Source organism: Streptopelia decaocto, assembly GCF_964273445.1.
Source record: "Streptopelia decaocto genome assembly, chromosome: 1".
Lineage (NCBI taxonomy): Eukaryota > Metazoa > Chordata > Aves > Columbiformes > Columbidae > Streptopelia > Streptopelia decaocto.
In genome coordinates this window covers 188,384,954-188,406,076 of record NC_138663.1, presented here as the reverse complement: position 1 = coordinate 188,406,076, position 21,123 = coordinate 188,384,954, and the positions used below count along the sequence as shown (strand labels likewise).

Below are 21,123 nucleotides of genomic sequence, written 5' to 3'. Positions count from 1 at the left end.
AACATGAATATCCCTGTGACCTGAAGATAGCATGTTTTTTAGCACAGGAACCTTGCATATTAATTACTTTTTATCCTGTATTTCATTATACATTTCCACATTTTCAACGAAGACTGAGGTATCTGTTAACATTTCGTTCTATAGTTGCAAAGACAAAAATCTGATCATTCTGTGTTGTGTATAAGTACACTGTTTTGATGAAATATCCAAAAACAGTCAAGTTCCTTTGTGAAGAAAATTCTTGAACTGGAATTCTTAAATCTTGCTGCTGTGCTGACATTTCTGAAGTTACTAGTTTTTAATGTATGCACCTATGCATATAAAAATGGTTGTGTGTTCCAATTCCAAGAACAAGAAACGTCGAGAGCGCCGAGATCTACTAAGACTGCAGTTACTGCGAATTTTTGAACTACTTGCTGATGCTGGTGTTATAAGTGACAGGTAGGACTATCACTCATCATAAATATTGATCTTTAAGTTAAATCATTTTTGGTGTTTGAAACACTGAGTTTATGTCGGTATGTTCTTTGAAGAAGTGTATAAACTATGAGATATGCAGAGATTTTTATGCATTTCTTCAGAAAGCTGTAGTATAACTACACTCTTACTCTGTATTAATGTGCGACTTTCCTTTGTGCTAGTACAAATGGAGCCTTAGAAAGAGATACATTAGCCCTTGGAGCCCTGTTCTTAGAGTACGTTGATCTGACTCGCATGCTTCTGGAGGCTGAAAATGATAAAGAAGTCGAAATCCTTAAGGATATGAGAGCACATTTCAGTGCAATGATTGCCAACTTGATTCAGTGTGTTCCAGGTATGATACTAAATTATCTCAACATACTATGAAATTGCATTTAATAGATGTAGTGAAAAAGGTTTGGTTTTTTTCCTGTACTTTTTTCACTGCTTGTGAATTGTCATGTAATGAATGTAAAAGGAAATGTGGACAAAAATGTGTTAAAAAGTCTATTAAGAGTCAAATTTTTTTAAAAAAAAAGTAAAGCTTGTTGAAGCTTGTAGTACTCATATACAACAATCACGTCTTTAAAAGCCCGGCAAAAAAATTGTCTATGACCTCTTGGAGCACCAGGTTTCTTTGACGTAAGGCCATATTTGCTTCCCTTTGACTTTGTTGCCAGATTCTTCATAAACCCATACAGGCCTTGAAAAATATATATAGGTGCAGAAAATGTACAATATTAATTGTAGTGAAAACTTGCCTGAGGTGTTGTGACTGTATCCCATGTTACCTGACACCAGTTGTATAGCAAAGGTTTCTCCAATTTATTTCATGCTTTTTATATATTGCAAGACCACTTCAGAAATGTAGTGCAATTCCATTAAGGTAAAAAAAAAGTCTGTTTTAAATTCCATGTAATTAGTGGAAGATAAAGTCTGGAGATTACTCCATCTATGTAAGTCTGCTCTCCCCAGATCATTTATGGCAGGACATGATAGCACTGGTAGCAACATATAGGAAGAAATTCAAGAGAGTACAATAAGGGAATAAATGATGAACAAATGTTTTCACATAAACTCCCAGTGTGCAAATTTTGTCAAAGTTGTTCCTTTCAGCTGTAAGTTACATAAAAAATGTATATTAATTGAATAAGATAAGAAAAAAATGACATCCCTCCTATTCTCATTTAAGAAAGTAGAAAATTCCCTCTGAACCAAGTGGTGTCAAGTTCTTAGCTGCTGTTAAGCAAAATACTGCAATTCTTTATTTCTTTTCTGAATGATGCTCGTTAGCAATACAGAATTTATTTAGTAGCTACTTTGCCAGGAGTATTTGCAAAGGTCTTCCTCTTTGCATTTACGCTCACATTCTATAAGGCACATGACAAAGGACTGCATGTTGTATGAATTTTCCACCATGAAACAGCCATGTTGTACATTTTGAGAGAAAGCAAGAATAAGTGCTGCATTTCAATAATTCTGTATGTAATTCTCTGAAGAGAGATATTTTCTGCTAACAAGACTGCTTTAAAATATATCAATAACTAACAAAGCCATAGCATTTAACTTCTGGCAACAAATGTTTATTGTGTCAACATCTGTCATATTTAGCCACTGTTCATATTGATTTGCATTACTATTGTCTAGTTAGATTTTGTTGGCCAGGAGCGGTTTGCCAGTCTCTTTAATAAACATTGCACCGCCTCTGCCATCATCTTTTGCTCTGGGGAATTAAAAATACTGTTTAAACGATTTATTTTTTTTTTTTTTTTCCCCACACGGTTAAGAATTCATAGAGGTTTTTATTTGCTGAGGTAATTTAGATGTTCAGAAAATATATCACATCTTTGTCATGCGCAAACAGGCACCAAGTTTCTTTTATTTCTTATCCCTACGCTTTATCGTATTAGAAGAAGACCTATGTTATTGCATTTAAAGGACTGGAAAAGACAAATAAGTATTTAACACTAAAGGAATGCAGAAGGCAGTGAAAAACGTGATTCTATAATTAGTTTATTGCGTGCTGTTTCTAAAGTCAGATGTACCTGTTTGTATAAATACACATTAATTCAGAACTGAAGGTCCTTAGAAATAAGGTGCATCTTTTTCACTACGTTAGATTTTTGAAAGGAGCTTAGATACTTTGGAGTAAGTATATATTGAACATTTAAGAAAAACTCTATTGCAGAAATCTGAAATTTATGGTATCATTTCTGCCAAATTAATGTGTATTTAACGCTAGCAAATGCCAACTATTTCTATTTCTGTTCACTTAGTTCACCACAGGAGATTTCTCTTCCCTCAGCAGAGCTTGAGGCATCACCTGTTCATCTTATTCAGCCAGTGGGCAGGACCTTTCAGTATTATGTTCACACCGCTGGACCGTTACAGTGACAGAAATCATCAGATTACAAGATACCAGTATTGTGCGTTAAAGGTATTAAAGTTTCGCTATCAAAATCAGTAATAGCGATTTTCCAGTCAAAATGCAAGTAACTGGGGGGTTTATTTTATTTCACAGAAATTTGAACTAGCATATGTGATGTAGGCTTGTATACTTTTCAAGCCTAATCATTTCGAAAACCAAAATGCATTTTAAAATGTTATTTATCTGTTCATTAACAGGTTATCAGATTCAGTGAGAGGGTATTAGGCTCTGAAATTAAATATAGTACCAATTCAGTATCACATGCACATCTCAGAACTGTCTCCCACACTTGCCTGGAGACATGCTCAATAATTATAATAATATACTTTTGCTGCAAAAACCAGTTGCAACTCCCCTACATAAGTAAGCTGGGAAAATAATAGCTTGTAAGTTGTTATATATAAGCTGTATCACTTAGTGTAAAACAATTTTATTTTTTACATAAAGATACTATTGAAGCATCTATGTATTTTAATTGGTTTTGTAGCTTGATTTGTGAGGACTGGGTAAAATGACAATGTGCATCTTGAAGAATGGGGAAGATGGCCTATAGTATTCCTTCCAAAATGCTTAAATTGGGCATTATCTTGAAGCTACTAACATCTATAGCAACATAATTATTGAATCCTAGCAACATCAGCTCTTACCATTTTCACCATAGTTCCATCAAAAATAAAAACAAGTGGCAGTCACGTTAGCCTGGATCTGGGCTCAAATCATTCTGAAAGGTTTGTTCACGTTGCTTTTTTGTGTAACTAGAATTCCTTGTGCTTTTAGGCCATGTCAGCTGTGCTCTGCTGTGGACCTGTATTTGATAATGTTGGTCTTTCTCCTGATGGGTATCTTTACAAATGGCTTGATAACATTCTGGCTTGTCAAGATTTACGTGTAAGTACTCACCAAAATGCAACACTGATGAATAATTTTAATGTCTGTATTGAGTGAGTAAAGACTTTGTGACTATAAGAACTATGACTGTGTATGTTCTATTTCAAGCAGGAAACAGTAGCTTTTTGCAAGGTTCTAATATAAAAGTGTAACTAATTTAAAAGCATTTAAACAGTAAAAGAATTCTTATTCCTGAAAATGTAATGTAGGTAAATAATAAGCTAAAAAAAATTCCTTATGGCTCAGTGTTGCTTGCAACAGAAGGTTAGGCTTTTCATCTGCTGATAAAGAAAGGTTAAAACTGGCACAAGCTCAAAAATATTTGTATTTCTATTTGGAGTACTTCCACCCACCCGCTTCAGGTTTCTGTGGAATGATAATGTAAAATCCTTTCCTGCTTGGTAACATAGATACTAGTGAAACAAATCTGAGTGAAAATTAGTGGGTAGATCTTCCAAAGAAGTCAAGAGGATAAATTATTCAGGAGAGGAAAAAATCTCCTTTTCTTTTTAAAGAACATGTAATAGATTAATCTTGTAATTGCTTCTTCCATTTCTGTGAAGATGGGTTTTGACTTTATAATTATCCAGTCATACTTCTGTATTTACAGCTGATTGGACTACTTGTTTGGTTAAGGAGGGGTGGATTGGTGATCTGCATCAAGTGGAGAGCGAGAACAATGGTCTTTCCCTTTGTGGTATCTTGCACTTTGACCTGCTGTTCTCCCTAATAGCTTCATTCCAGCACAGGTGGCTGTAATTGCTAACAAAATGCAAACAGCAAAGACTAAGGGCTTGTGGAGCAGCTAGATGATACATGCTGTGGAAATAATAATTGATAAGGAAAAACAAAGGTTGGACAAATTAGAAGAATAGCTACAGAGAAAATCTTTCAGAAATTAGATAGGATTTTGGAATGTTGATAGGGATGGAGCTCTAAAGGTATGTGTAAGTGATACATATAGTTGAAATTCTTATGGATATGGGAAGGAAACACACAGAATAAGAGAAAGGAAAAGATGAACTTTTCCTCCTGACATTTTTTCATTATAATCAACAAATATTATATTGCCATGTCTAATCGATCATTAGTATATACCACTCATAAAGTAACTGGGGACAAAAATTACCCCTTGAAATACAAAATTTGGATATAATAGGTGAAATATGTTTCCCCTAAGCTAATCACTGTAATTCATGATTAATCACTGTGGTCAAGGACTGTAAATAAACTGTACTGCCTATGGAGCTAGTTCAGATTTAGGTGAGAAGTGTCCTACATGGTCCGTTAAAATTAAATACCGTTTGCAGTCTTCGCAAGTAGTTGCTTACACTGGGTGACTGAATATTAATAGGAAATCATGTTTGATGTTCCACTACTATTCCCTACCAAAGGATAACAAAGGCACAGCCTAAGCCTTAGTTGTGATATGTTTGTAGCAGTAGTGGTACCAGGATCAAGTGATACAAGGGCTTTAGGGAGAGTTGTTAGATTGCTTGATGTAGTTGGATTAAATATGCAAGTTTTCATACCCTCAGGCTTGCAAAAGGTATTTTTCTTTGTCTGCCTTGCTTCTGTGTTAATCAAAAGAAGGACACACATTAAGTGTGTCACTTTATGGAACTCACATGAAGTCGGAAATAAACATTTGACAAATCGGCTAACCAATACAAATGCAAGGTGCCCAAGAACGCCTATAATGTGTCTTAGATTTTCCAAAGATTCTGCTTTTTCCTGTGCTTAACTTTGGAAACCTTTGAAAGTTTATTTCTTTTATGTAGTCTTTGTCTATACAACTTTCCTTCAAATGGGGAGTATTGAAAACTGAGTCATATTTCAACTTTGTTATCCCCAAAATAAATTTATTACGAATTTTCTGATTTCTTTTTACTTTTTTTGAATACTCCATTTTCCTCTTTTTCTACCTATGTCACTTTAAGAATAGTAGAGAATGAACAAATCTGATCTCACCAATCATATGTTCAGGTTCATCAGCTTGGCTGTGAAGTTGTGGTCTTGTTGCTAGAACTGAATCCTGATCAAATAAATCTCTTCAACTGGGCTATAGATCGATGTTACACTGGATCATACCAGCTTGCTTCTGGGTGTTTCAAAGCCATTGCCACTGTGTGTGGAAGCAGGTATTAATTCATCTATTAATCTACATTTTCAAATGTAAAGAAAACTGGAGGTTCAGCTTGTGTTATAGAAAATTGTTTGTCTCACTCTTATATCTCTCAAACAATTATTGGGGACTGTATCACTTATTTCCATGATTCTTAAAGTGATCTGCTTGGTAGAAGATGCTCTTACTGTATTTATATTTGAAATCTGAGGCATTTTTATGCTCTTTTGCTCAGGAAGATACAAAATAACCACAACACTTTAATTTGAACACAGGTCATAAATCTAGTTTCAAAATATTTGGCATTGGTTTTTATTTGCTTTATAAAAGATAAAGTGTTTTAATTGTTATTAATTAATACTTTAATTAAAATAATAATTAATATTTTTGTTAATTTTTGAAAGCTGTTAATGGTCTTTCCTCTATTGTTTGTCAACATGTTATAGAGGCCACTGCTTAAGCTGCTTGTAAAATAAGCAATCATGTATCTCATTGCTGATGTCCATCTTTCTACAAAGAAGCTACTTCCCTTAATTTCTGTTTTATTATTATTTTTTAAACGCAGTGAAGGAACAAAGAGACAGGTGTAGAGGATGGATTGTAGCTAGTATTTGGAATTACGAAGAATGTCTCATGCCATGCATGTATTTGCTGTATTTTTAACACTAAGATGTCCAAATAGGTATTCTGCAGCCATCCAGGAGCACAGTAGCTCACGTCTGGGATGAGAAATTGATGGTTCATAATTGAATCATGTGGATTTACAAGTCATCATGAGAAAGCAGAAACTTATTTAGTGAAAATCCAAATATTGTGCCATGGGAATTGCTTTTCTAGCAGTAGTCTCATTAAGTTAACACTTTATATTTAGCGTTACAGTTAATGTTAACTTTATAGACAGTGGTCTTTTTGAAGCAGTTATTTGTGTTTACTCTTTGAAAACAATTTTTATAGAACTGGCTGACATCTGGAAATGTTCATGTCAGAGATACTGTATTTTCTCCAAAGGGGCAGTTGTAATTGCAGCTTGGATTAAGAAGTACTTTATCCCTGGAGATTTTCATGCTGCCCATCCTCTCTCATGGGTGTTGGCCTGTTCTATAAACAGTTTATGTTATAAATTAAAATGAATTGTCCGTTATAGACACAGGTACTGCGTTTCTCACTGTGGGTAACTCAGTGCATTCCTAAGCATTAGTCTGAGGTAATTACAAATAATCCCTTCTTTCTCCCTGTGCACCAGATGGTCCTTTGATCAAGCAGCATGTATTTATAAGAGCTCCCTTTCCCATATTCTGGTGGCAGAACAGAGAAAAGAAAGATGATGTTCTCTTTAGACTATATTACAGAATAAATCAGAGTGAATATTATCTGCATTCCTCACCGACAGTCACAAAAATGTACTGTTTATTCTTCTAGGAACTACCCTTTTGATATAGTGACGCTTTTAAACTTGGTGTTGTTCAAGGCATCTGACACCAACAGAGAGATTTATGAAATTTCCATGCAACTAATGCAGGCACGTATCAGCTATGTTTTTTGTCCTCCTACCTTTGAGGTTTTTTGGTGAACTTCTTATAAAGTACTGTTTATTTGTTTTTTAGTTTTGTTTTGAAAATAAACAGTTTTGTCTTGGCTATAAATAATTACGGGGATATTTATACAACAATGAATGGAAAAATACTAGTTATGGTGTCTTTCAAATTTGGAGACTATACTCTAAAGCACATAGAGCATTTTCTGGTATCTAGACTTGAAATGATGACATTTCCTGAAATACTGAATTTTTACTGTCTCATTACATTATTTATTTTGTCTTTTACAGATCCTTGAATCAAAGCTTTTTGTTTATTCAAAAAAGGTAGCTGAGCAAAGACCAGGCAGTATCTTGTATGGGACACATGGTCCATTGCCACCTCTTTACAGCGTCTCACTTGCCCTTCTTTCATGTGAACTAGCAAGGATGTATCCTGAACTCACCCTTCCACTTTTTTCAGGTACCTATATCTATTTGAGTAATTACCTACTTTAAATTTCTGTACAAATGGTAGACTGATAAGACATTTCCACCTGTGGACAACAATTCTGTTCATAAATTTAGCTTGACCTGGTTTTATTTTGGTTCAGGTCAAATCAGATTTAGGAATGCAATATATAGTTCATAGAGGTATTTATGCAAAGTACAGAATAGCTTTTTAGAAACCCTGTTTGTGGATTCTGTGCCACTTGTGTCATCTTAGGGTAGCTTTGAAATTGCAAGGGCCCTGAAAATGTGACATTGGGAAACTCTACTATAATGGGTTCTCATGTTAAACATAGTGATTCTTCTTATACAGACATTTATGTAGATGATACTTGTGAGGATAGAATTCTTCATTCTATATAAACATGACTTTAACTTTGGAAAGATTGATTGCATGTGTCCAGTTTTACCAATGATTCAAATCACTCAGAAGGAGTGATCTCTACCTTCTGTTATTTTCCACATCTGTAGCTCTTTAGTATCATTTTAATTTTATGAGAAATATATTTTGTCAGGCTTACTAATAAAAATGTTAAAGAATCAGATCAGACCTGCACGAGCACCATTCAGAATATGCCCACTCTGCAACCATTTCTGGGAACAATTGTGTTTTGAGACCTTTCTGTCTGTTTTAATCTGTCTAATGTGTTGCTCTAGTTTTAAAGTAACAGAATGCAGATTCAGTAGTCATGGGAATTCTTACTGGCTCTTAAAACCCCTTTCTGTTGTTTTTACGCAGTCTGTGGGAGCTGGAGGAAGGGTAAAGGAACTATACATCATCCATTTCTCGATGCCCAAGATACCATGAGTTATAAATAACTGGTGTGGGGAAATTCTGATGGCTCATTTATATCAAAGTAAATGTTGTTCATTAGTACTGTTACCATCTATTCATGTTTCTGTAGTGGCTACGTCGTTAGAACTCAAATACACAGTCCACATCAGATCCCCTTTCTATACATCTAGAATCATAAGGATAGAGAACACTGTATGTCTTGAAGATTTTTAAAAAACAGGCAGTGAGGAAAGAAAGTAAATGTTAACTCTACTGATTTTACAGAATAATTCTGCTAAAGAGAGCTAATGTGGTTCATTCACCTTGACAGGAATCTTGTCGCTGTATTTCTTATCCAAATTTCTTTTCCAAATCCTTTTCCCTTACAGTGCCAGTTCTTTTTATATAAACTATATAAAGTGCTGTAATCCAGCACTCCTGGACTGGCAGACGACTGTGAATTTTATAGGCCTCCCCACAGGAAATAAGACTCCTGACATACGCAAGGTGTTTTTTGTAAACTCAGTATAATAAGCACCTTAAGATTTACACTATAGCTTAGAAACAAGGAGGCTGGTGGGAAACTTGTAATTCTGCAGATCACTTTTGTATGTTTATTGGAATTCTCCAAAAGCTCTTGAAATTCTAGAATAACAGCTTGTAACTGAGTTATCCTTTTTCCTCTCTACTGACATCCGTTTCACTTAATACATAATATGGCACAGTAACAAGGGGTGACTTTCTGTTTCAAAGCCCAGACTATGTTAGTTATTTTAGAAGGAAGACCTGAGCAATTGCTTGCTGACACTGAACATTGATGTTTCTCTTCAAGAAGCTCAAGTATATGCTTTTGTATGCTTGTGGTTTGCAAGGCAAAAACCACCAGGTGTCCTAACACACATCAGGAATCTGATTTAAACACTGTATTCAAAGTTGCTTTCATAAACTAACATGTTGTTGTTTCCAAATTTTACTATTTTAGAGGTAAGCCAACGATTTCCAACAACACATCCAAATGGAAGACAGATCATGCTTACCTATCTGCTGCCATGGCTTCATAATATTGAACTTGTAGACAACAGACTGCTCCTGCCTGGTTCAAGCCCCACCACTCCAGAAGATGAACTGAAGGACAAGGATGGTGAAATAACAGTAACAAGTGGACTAAAAGGCAATGGCTGGGGCTCTCCTGAGGCCACCTCACTGGTTCTTAATAATCTCATGTATATGACAGCCAAGGTAAAAAACCAAAACAAACAAAAAAGCAAACCTGTAAAACAATTTCTGAAATATTCAAACTTGTGTTTCATATGCAAAAGATAATTAGGTTTCTTCCTCTGATACCAGAAATTTTGCACTGGAACAGTCTTTGTGAATAATTTTCTGTAGAACAGCATGACCAAGAGATTGCCACTCCTCTCCTATCCAAATGTCAGCCTGTGCGGTGGTTAAAACAATCTTCTCAAAGTAGGAGCCAAAGATTTTACATGGCAAACTGAACAGCTTCAATGCTAGACTCCACATATTGGGTGCACACACTCACCATTTCAATGACTGGACAAAAGGGAGTCATTACTATAACTGTGTCTTGCAAAACAGAGCAAAAACTGCTCCTTTCCAATGTCGAAGCAAAGGGCTGTCTAATGCTTCGTTCTGCTAGGATTTACTCAGGACAGAGGCGACGAAAAGCTCAGTTCTGTGAAGGCTGAAGCGCTTAGGTACGGACATGTAGAAACAAACTTTTAGTTGCTAGAACTTACACTTTGAAATCTATGAGGCAGCTTTTGAAAATAATGTTTTGTAACTCGTTACAGTATTTTACTGTTTGTTTTGGTCTGTGTATTTCAAGAAATATATGCCTATGATCCTTTGCAGTATGGAGATGAAATTCCTGGACCAGAGATGGAAAATGTCTGGAATGCTTTGGCCAACAATGAAAAATGGAGTAACAACCTTAGGATAACACTGCAGTTTCTCATTAGTTTGTGTGGTGTTAGCAGTGATACCATCCTTTTACCTTATGTAAGTGTTTACACTTTTTTTTATTTACTATTGGCTACACAGGTTTTAATAAACGGCTGTCACCTGCAGAAAATTAATTTCTATTTCAAAAATAAGAAGTGCCAACATATTCCCTGGCACACTGTACAAAAATAAATTGCAGGAATAAATGAGCCAAGAAACTGAAAGTCAAGAAAGGAATTGTTTAGTGGGAATCTTGGTCTCCACCAGTGGAGCACCCCTCATTTCAACCAAGACGTGGGCTCCTCTCAAGCAAAAAGTGACTTTGCGTGTCTATGTAAGATGCCAGTAACAGGGACTGGCCGTAAATTGTCAGAATGAATGAGAAAAAATATTAAAAATATTTTTTCATGTCAGAATTGCATTAAAATATGCAATTTATATATAAATTTAAAATTTTATTAAAAACACAGAACAGCTGTTCAGAGGTTAAATAACTTGCATGAAAAAAATTACAAGAAGTAAAAATACTAAATGCTTATAATTTTTGTCAGTAATCAACTAGTTTGCAACACGAATTTTGAAAGCCCTTTAAACAATGCGTGTTATATCACGAATGGGAAATAACGTGCTATGCTCTTATTAGGTTCTTTGTTGTAAAGATTTAGGTTTAGTTTTAAGAAAGTGCTACATTCTCTTGTTCAGAAGACTAAGGCTTTCTGTGGGACATCTCAAGAGACACAAGATCGCCAACCTTTATAAGCTACTTAACTGTAGCAACTTTCATCTTTGCTTGGCTGTTATGAATTACATAACTGTTTCTGCAAAGTGCAAGTCAAACTGCGCAGGATATTGTTATTATTCAAGTTAAAATAAAATCAGAGCTGTCTGAGAAAAGCAAGATAGTTCCATTCCCATGTTCCTTATTGCTCAGTTGCTGGGCGAAACAGAATCTAAATTTAGTAAATTTTCCAGCACAATTAAAATATGCTGGTTTACCAGTTAGTCTCTTTCTATTGATTTCCATGAAATAAATTTGAAATAATTAGTAATGTGATTAATCTAAAAAGCCTCACAACCATATTTCATTTACAGTTACTGAAATAACACTTTGCTTAAAGTGTTCATGATGACTTCTAAGTGAAATAGAATGAAAGAAATATAGAAGACCATAAAAATTTTCCAGATGTTGTTATTGTATTGTAGACATCCTGTTGATTTCCTTTTATCTGTATGGCTAACTGTTGTATATGATCAAATCAGTGCATATATATGCCAGGTCAATGTTGCCTAGCTAATCAGAAGAGGAAAGATTGGAAAGTGGAGTTCCTGTAAGAACATGCTCAAGGTTTATATAAGAAAATGACCAAAGAGGTCAATCCCAAATATCCTGAGGATAATGAAGATCTTTCCACAATTGGGACAGAGTGACAGTGGCTAACAGCTTGAAAAAGGAATAGGGGCAGTTTTGTAAGAGAAAGGAGTAGTCTTGTACTGAGTATATGTTATCACCCCCAAATTTGTAGCCTGAGGAGAAGTGTCTAATAGTCCTTTTTCCAAAACTGGTGCCATCCTGCAGCTCGGAGCAGCCTACCTCAAACCCTGCTTAATACCCATAGCACTTCTCCTTCTTTCTTCAAATTCTTTCCAAACCCTCTTGACTCGAAGCATTGGCCCTCACAGTCCTGTCCTTCTAGAGGACAATACAGTCCTCTGACTCCATGGGGAGAGCAGTCTGTTTTGGCATCTCCAGCTCCATCTGTTCACCGTCTCCTGTTTGGCCGGTGGGACTTTTCTGCTCTCCCTCCCAGGCTTCCAGTGGCTGTAAACAAGACATTCAGGTCTTCACTAGTGGCAGCAGCTGACAAGATTCCTGTCATTTCTGCCACATTGTTAGTCTGTGTTTTATAATGTTGAGTTAAAAGTCCAATCCTCACATTTTGCAAAGTCTGAAAAAGTTTTTAACTTCTGTAAGAAGCCTGGCTGTACTAATGAGTCACCCTTTAATTGATGGCTTTGTCTGGAGGAGGAAAGTACGCTGGGCTTATCACACACATCTGCTTAGTGTTTTGATAATGCCCTGGAGTTTACAGATAAGAAATTATTCCTAACTCTGCTAACTACACAGGACTGCTGATACCATAAACACGTATATTCAGTTATCATGTAGATAACATGTACACATTAGCAAATAAAGATAATTCAAACAGTTTATCAGCATTGTTCCAGCTCACCTGGGCTCAATAGACCAGGGGGCTGCAGGATTGCCAGTTTACCCATCTTCTTTCGGAGCCCTTTGTGCCCCAAGGCTGTCACCAGCTGCTTCATGCCCTAAGCCATCTGTTCTGCCTTTGTGGGTCCAAGCCAATAGCATGCCTGACTTACTTTATTTTGTTTTCCCAAGCAGCTAAATTCATTGCTTTGTCTCTTCTGTTTCCTTTAAGCATTTTTCCCCAGTGCACCAGTGTAAACTCCCGAGCTGTCCTTTCTTTCACATACGTACTGAAAGATTTCTTAGAATAATTACAGTTCAGAAATGTCTTTGCCAAACACTCTTAGTGTAGGGAATGTGACCCCTTCTGGGGTGAAAGAAGTTGGAAGTGGCACTGTGAGCCCAACCAGAAATGAGCCTCAGAAAGGAGATGGATTTGTGTGTGGAAAGTCCCTGGGAAATTTTTAGCACAGTAGAATAAAAGAGACTTTGAATAGAATATGTGCATTTCCTCTACTTTAATTTTTAAAAGGGAGGGAGGGGTGAGGTGAGGGAAGAGGGAAAGAGAAGCAGTCAGGAAGTGATTATAATGTAAGTATTTAAGAGTATAAGAACACTTGGCGAGGCCAACAGGCAGTTCAGTCCTCTATATTAGCTCCACTATAAGCATCTCTTTAGAGACATTTGAACAAGAAGTGAGCACAGAGAGATGCTTCCATATGTCATCTCTCAGCTCCAGCAGTTTATGAAGCTAGTGTTTCTGAGTGAGAGAGAATCTCTGCTTTTAACAGCCAACAGGGCTTTTTTTCCCTCAAGAATGCAGTCCAATTTGATCTCAGTATCTCAACAGTCCTAATTGCTGCAGCACATACAATGTTTGAGGTCTTGTGAAAAGATGAAAGCTTTTTTACCAAAATTTCTATAAATGATACTCTCAAATTTTTGAAATCAGGATGCATGAAGTCTGTATAAATAATTGCTCTATGTTTCTTCCATGTGCTATTACTTCAATTATGGATACAAATAAGCTACTCAGAGTGTGACTTATTCTATGTGGCTAGCTGTAGCTACCTCTTTCGCATTAACCATAGCTGGAAATACAGGCATGAAGCTTTGGTTGGGTTTAGATTTCTAGATGAGAAATTTGCTCCATTCAAGAGACTAAGATTCATCTTCAGTGGAAATCACATACTCAAACTATAAATCCCTGAGTGTGATTCTGAGTTAAATCTGATATCCTTAAATGATCAGTGAAAATTAAATGGGTTTTTGTATGTGTATGTTATGTAGTTATATATTTAAACAGCTGATTTGTGGATGGTAAGCAAAAACGTTGGGGTAATTACATCTCTGGGGACATGATCTTGATATCAAAGGGAGCAGTTTTATTTCTGTATGAACAAGGTGGATGCAGTTGCGTACTTGTAGTGTCTGTCCAGGAGTAACGGGTTCCATTCTGGATCTATTCAGTACTGCAGTGTAACAGGTATTGATTTTTTTGGAAATTCAGAGTTTAATAACTGTTACTTTTTTCTCTAGATAAAAAAGGTTGCAATATATCTGTGTCGCAATAACACCATTCAGACAATGGAAGAGCTTCTCTTTGAGCTGCAACAAACCGACCCAGTGAACCCAATAGTCCAGCATTGCGATAATCCTCCATTTTACCGTTTTGCTGCCAGTAACAAAGCCTCAGCTGCAGCTTCTGGTATGACTTAAATGTACTTTTCAGTTATGCTCTCCTGCTATTTCCAATCTTCATGTATTTGAAAAAACACTCTCTTAGTTTTGCACCCGTTCAGACCTGTGTATATATAAAGTGCAAGTTTCAGGGCCTTGTTGCACATCTAAATTACAGTTCTTTTTGATTCCTAATGTTGTAAATGCTTTGTAAACCTATGCTTAATTCTCTCAACTATTTAAATAGGATATTGCCAATGTTTGGTGCTGTTCTCATATGAAGTAGTTCTTCTACCACTAGTTTCTCAGAAAAAGAAGTCATAACCAATGCTGTGATTATAGCAGATAAATCAAAGCAGCAGAGTTTCCTGAAAACAGAGAGCCTCAATTGTGTGGCCATTCTATTTTTAAAGGCAAGAGGCTATTTCTAAGCCACTGTAGTCATAGATACATAAGAGACACCCACCCCAAATGTCAATGTTTTGCCAAATGTTTGAAAAACAATAGGTTATGTCACCTAAGAATGAGCTTAGTTCAAGGAGTGGAAGAGCCTCATTATGTTAATCTGCCTCTCAAAGCATGTAAATTAGCATCATTATATTAATCTACCCTTCAAAGCATGTAAACTTTACACCCTTCAGCCATGCAAGTAGGTCCGGTTTTGTAGAGGTAACAGTTTTCACTCACATGCACAAGTACTTGCAGGATGATCGGTTTGACTGCAGCTACTAAAGAAATCCAAGTTGTGGGCTTTTATTGCTTTGCAAATCCTGTCTGCTACCTCTAACAGGTGTTCTTACTGACGTCTCATATACAGGAACCACCTCTAGCAGTAACACTGTTGTAGCTGGCCAAGATAGTTTTCCTGATGTAGAAGAGAACAGAGCGGTGAAAGAGACTGATGAAAGGTTTGTGGTTTGTTTGTTTTCCCTCCAAAATGTATGCGCTTTCCTCGGCAAAGGGTGAGATGTTGGAAAAGTTTTGCATTGTTTTGTAATGAACTCTGACACTCGCACTGATCCTAAGTGGCACTATCCCAGTAAGACGATTTTAAAATGAGTGTATGTAAAAGTCAAAAAAAAAAAGCTATTCCCATGATTCTAGTTCCTGAGTGTGGTTAAATAATACATTGCAGAGGAACATCTGTTAAGCATACATTGAATAAATTGTGGTAAGTAGAAGATCTTGGTTTTGTACGAATTATCCACAAAGGTGAAAGAAAATCAAGTGTGTACCAAATAATGATTATTAAAATCTTTATTAAAAATCAAGTTTGATCACATCTTTGATTTCATGGATAGCAAGTAAAATTTAGTATGCAGATTTGTATCAATGATTGCAAGGACACTTCATTTATCTGGATAAAATATCTTACAGAGGAAAGCTATGTAAAATATTTTGCTCAGAAATCATACATTTAATTTAGTCTTTTACTATTTATAGTACATACTGTGAAATGATGAATGAATAAATGTGAAGTTTAGGGCCATCAGATCTGCAAGCACAGGCAGATATATATTTATTCTCTCACTGAAACCCTCTTATTTTTGAAGAGAACTTTGTACGACTCCTAATAGCATTGGTTAGTAAGTGTATTAGTATTACCTAATAGCGTTAATTAGTAAGTGTATTAGTATTACATTAGTCCATTGTTCCTGTCAGTCACTAGTATCACTTCAGCAGTCCAACCCACCTTCCACAGGTTCAGGGCTTAGAGGTACAGAGACAATTATGGGAGCAAACTTTTCTGTACTTCAGAACCTTTTGAGTCACTTCTACATGTTATAAATATGAGTAGCATTTTGTCAGGTTAGTTATATCTGTCTGCTAATTTAAATGTAAGTAAACAATGGCCCCCATCTTAGTACTAAGTAAGGCTACAGACTGATAGTAAAGAGGATTTTACTCAAAATGATGGTTTTCCCACACACTAGAAAACTATGTACTTAAAAGGAAGATAAAACTATTTTTTCTCTGGATTAGTTTTTTACTATTCTTTACATAAATGTTTATGACTATATAGTTTTAAGTTAGGGATTTGTTTAGTTGATTTGCAGATAAATTGAGCAAACTTCATCTCCTGATATACTTTAAGTCCAATTGTGTTTCAGAGTTTCTTGTCTTATTTTAAATATGACTCCAAAAAGGTTTTTATATTAGGGGTGTCATACTTATTTTCACCAGGGCCACATCAGGCTCGTGGTTGCCTTTAGAGGGCCGAATGTAATTTTAGGACTGTATAAATGTAGGAATAGTTACTAAAATTACATTCGGCCCTTTGAAAGCAACTGCGAGGCTGATGTGGCCCCCAGTTTGACACCACTGTCTTATATGATAGAAATGAAAGGAGGATTACAAAGTTCTGATATTGGTATTCTGATTGCTAGAGAAAGACTTCTCAGAAAGAAACAAAAAAAGTGAAATAAGTTGTCTGAATTCATTGCTGGCATTTGAGTTATCAAAGGTACTAAAAGGTTTAAGTGCATCTACACTTTAAAACTAGTGTGTCAGTCTTAGAATGTCCGTTACTGTTGACCTCATGTGTCAGTACATATTAAATAATGTTCACAGAGATTGTAAACAAACTATTCTCATAAATGTGGGCATTTTTAGAATAATATGAAGCTAATCAGAAGATATCTATGTTTTTATGTTAACGCAAAATGATGTAAAATGCCCTGCTCTCAAGTAATTTCTAGGAGCTGTATTCTCCATTGGTTTCATATAGGATCATCGCTGCATATTTCTTCTTATTTTTTTTCTTTATTTTTTTTCATCCTTTTTATCTTTTTAGGTATGCCACCTAAATATGTCAGTACTTGTGAGTTTGTACACATCTATAAAAGGAATTTATTAAAATACAGGAGAAACAGGTACTGGAAAGACAGAAAAAGGCAGAATTAAGGTGGCCCATAATGTCTTTTTGTCACTTTCACCATGAATCTATTGTGCCCTTTTGAGACAGACATGCTTTGAAAACAGCATAATATGTTACTGTGTAATTAAATACCCTGCAATAATATGTATGCGTATCAGTAAGAAATTGAGTGCTGCACAGAGAACCTTCAACCTGGTTTTGTTTGATATTGTTATTTTACAGTGGTTATTTGTAATTCAAATCCTAGCTTTGTGGAAACGATGATGTTTTTACATCCTTGCTAGTGTATGAGCCTCCTGCATGACTCCTCTTCACTCCACTTCAGGCCTGATTACACTGACAGTACAAGGAGGTGGAGGAAGCCAAAGGATATCACCAGTGAAAATTACCTTACTATGGATCTGTGGCTGATTTGAGGACAGCTGTGAACAGTTTATTCTGGCTCTCAGATCCCTTAACTCCACTGCTACATCTGCTCTGGCGGTTGCTGGATTTTCCTCTTGAAGGTTGATCTGCTGCAGCTTTTGCTGCTTGATACCTATGCAGGCTTGACTTCGGACTATTCAGTCAGTTACTGCTTTAGCAGGTTGCCAGGACCTTACCCATGAACAAAATACAAAATACCAGATGTGAACAGCTTATATCTCAGTTCAGCCGTAGCACAGTGTCTTGCTTGAAGAAAATCACGTTTGCAGCAAGAGAATTTTCCATCTGCTAAATTTAAAAGCTTGTGACTTAGAAGCACACGGTTGGAACATCTCAGAAACTAGTGGCAAAAATCTTCTTTTGTGGAAAGAAACAGTATTACATTCACATTGCTGTCTATTCCCATATAAAAGTGCATGCATAAGGAAATGTTTTTTGTTTTGATTTTGGTTTTTCCTAGAGTAAGCCTAGAGTTCAGATGTTTAATGTCAGTCTGTGTTTTTAATGAGGATTTTTCTTGTATTTGAAGGTTCAGTAATGTAGTCAGAGCACATACGCGACTAGAATCAAGGTACAGTAACAGCTCTGGAGGATCTTACGATGATGACAAAAGTAAGTTCTATTATTCAATTTGATAAAATTTTTGATGTTTTGGTGGGAGAGGACAACATTCTTATGACTGGTGGAGGCTCTCTGTTTAAGTTCTGTATAAACAGCAGTGTAGCATCACCATACAGGGAGTGTCCCTATTTTACCTTCAGACCTCATTTAATTGATTTATTTCCTTTGTTTAACCTTGGGCTCAGTCAAACCTATTTCAAGGCCAGAGAACTTACAGAAGGCAGCAGCAGAGAATCCTCCAGGCACTAACACCTCAAACCGTTTGTATAATACGTGGCAAGGCAAAAGTTTTCCGAGAGCATTAGAGCAAGTACTTTGCATTGTGCCCTTCACCAGTATTTCTCTCCAAATTACGTGCTGTTATATGAGTATGAAGAAGACATCCAGGATTTTTAAAAAATGAGACTTTACCTCCTCTTTAGATTTTCTCTGCTGCCTGCAACTGATTTCTGGCTGCACTATGCAAACCTGCGTTAGAGCAGAGTGAGATGGGGCTCCAGAGCACACTTGGTGTTCTTTATGTATTTCTGCTAAACGGACTATAAATGGACACTTGGTGCTCAGCAGAGATTCCAAAGAAAACCAAGATATTTCTGTCAACTGTTGAATGACTTATTAAAACCAGGTCAAATAATAGCCATAATGTCTTGTCTTGATGCTACAGACACCGTTTTGAGACAGTATTTTGACGTAAAAAGTAAAGATTTTATTTATTCTTGAAGCAATTTTTTGGCAATACTCTTCTGCAAAATATGGAAACACTGTCAAATACAATACAATAGGATGATTTCATGTATATCAACAGCTTTTTCATAATATGAGGCACAATATTTACAAAATACTGTGTGTGTACATAGTGCAGTATTTAAATACACAAAAAAGTATGCAACATATTATACTCAGTGGTTTTTAGTATCTTATGGCTTTCTAGTGCTGCAGCTACTAAAAATTCTTCAGCAGATGTTAATTGGAGCACCAGCACTAATCTGATCTGCATGAACAATCTTTCAAAATAGAACAATGTTTAGATTATCAGAAGAATCTTCACAAGTGGCTGGTTTTGACAAGGGCTTTGAGTAATAAAAGGTTAAAAAATACTGAAATATTCTTTGCGTCCTTTGGAATGTCTCCTCAAACCAGTGCCCAAATGGATTTTCCTCTCTTTACCTGCATGCTTTATAATACTGTGAATATTTATGCAAGGTTTGCTTTTCACAGGGGTTCCTTCCACCTGTATACAAATACCTAAATGTAAAAGAAAATACATATGACTTAGCTAGTGACATTTTTATATAACTCTAAAAAGAAAGTAGTTTTTATGCCATTTGTCATTCCACAAGACAAATAATGCAACCTCCATTAAGTGCAACTTGCTCCCACTGACAGGCAGCCCAGGCTGCGAAGGATCGGTGGTGGGACGGTTTCTGTCTTCTCTCCAGTCTGCTTGAGCATTTGTATATTGCTGAGGATATAAATAAGAAACACAGCTCTGCAGCACAGAAACTCTTTTATTCAGCCTAGGATTGTATGTTAAGGTGCAAAGTGCTGCTTTTTTTTTCTCAGTCTGCACATAAACCTGCGAAAACATGAGTGAGGAGCTAGGTCTTAGTGTGGACTTCATGAAGCAGTTTGTTTAGTAATAAATAGTGACTGTGCAGTGCTTTGAAAAGCATCCAGCAAACATTATCTGGTTAATCCTTAGAAGAGGAATATGTGAAAATGCTATACTGTGCTACATTATTAGGTCAGTTTATTCTTGTTTATCTGTAACTAATAAATCATCCTCCAGAGGATGAGAGAAATAAATAGGGGCCTAAGTCATAAAGGTCTAACATGTTCCTTGGAAGACTAAGACTGAAGAATGGAAATTATAAAGTTGGCATTTTAGTAATAAATGGAGGAGCAGCTACTCCTGAAGATCTGGAAATGTGAAGATATGTTGTCAAAACCAAGAAGTGATGTGCATTAGAAGAAGCTAGTTCTGATACTTTTGTAGGCCTCAAAACAGTTTTGTTTTCTGTGACAAAGCCGACAAGCATCAGATGTATGCTGTCAAAAAAAGGAAAGTGCTGAGAGTTTCAAATCTACCTAAAATGTAAAAGTGTAACCAAAAAGAAAAACACACACAAAACAAATGAACAAACAAAAACACAGAGCAAAAAATAATACTCTCATCAAAAATTCAGAAACGGCAGTGTTTGAATATATTTCAAGAACAGGCCTGGAAAGGATAATGGGAAATAAAAACTGACCAATGGAAAAATCAAGAAGAATGAGAGGGAACAAACTGCAGGAGAGCGAACAAAGCTGTGCAGCCCAGAGGAGACAGAAAGTGGGGGAAATAACTCGCCTGACTCACATCATTGCAGACAAGCAGGTGGAAGGGGAAAACCTGTTGCTTATTACCATAGAACAGCTGTATGCTGAAGCAGGGTTAAATACATCTCTGAGAAATTCAAGAGATAATTTATCCCTGTTGAAAGAAAATTACCTTGAAGATTTTTTTTTTGCATTCCTTATGCCTTCTTCCTAACTCAGGACATTTAACTTCTGCCTTTGCAGCATCGCTCTGCAGGGCACTGGTGGGGAGCTGCAAGAATGTGTCTCTGGTCCACAGCTCCTTGCAGCAGATGGCTTCCAACAGCA

The 21,123-nt window shown here is 36.2% G+C and overlaps 1 protein-coding gene across 8 annotated transcripts in view; it reads left to right on the top strand.

Annotated features, from left to right (window-relative positions):
• Nucleotides 1-21,123, top strand: part of FRY (FRY microtubule binding protein) — a 233,346-nt gene that overhangs the window by 157,655 nt on the left and 54,568 nt on the right. For all 8 annotated transcript variants that reach the window (XM_082054462.1, XM_082054461.1, XM_082054463.1 and 5 more), the window contains 12 exons: nucleotides 350-441; nucleotides 642-814; nucleotides 2,736-2,896; nucleotides 3,665-3,775; nucleotides 5,762-5,916; nucleotides 7,320-7,419; nucleotides 7,726-7,897; nucleotides 9,681-9,937; nucleotides 10,574-10,720; nucleotides 14,412-14,580; nucleotides 15,370-15,460; nucleotides 18,386-18,468. In XM_082054462.1, the coding sequence (XP_081910588.1) occupies nucleotides 350-441; nucleotides 642-814; nucleotides 2,736-2,896; nucleotides 3,665-3,775; nucleotides 5,762-5,916; nucleotides 7,320-7,419; nucleotides 7,726-7,897; nucleotides 9,681-9,937; nucleotides 10,574-10,720; nucleotides 14,412-14,580; nucleotides 15,370-15,460; nucleotides 18,386-18,468 (1,711 nt within the window). The remainder of the gene's footprint in view (nucleotides 1-349; nucleotides 442-641; nucleotides 815-2,735; nucleotides 2,897-3,664; nucleotides 3,776-5,761; nucleotides 5,917-7,319; nucleotides 7,420-7,725; nucleotides 7,898-9,680; nucleotides 9,938-10,573; nucleotides 10,721-14,411; nucleotides 14,581-15,369; nucleotides 15,461-18,385; nucleotides 18,469-21,123) is intronic.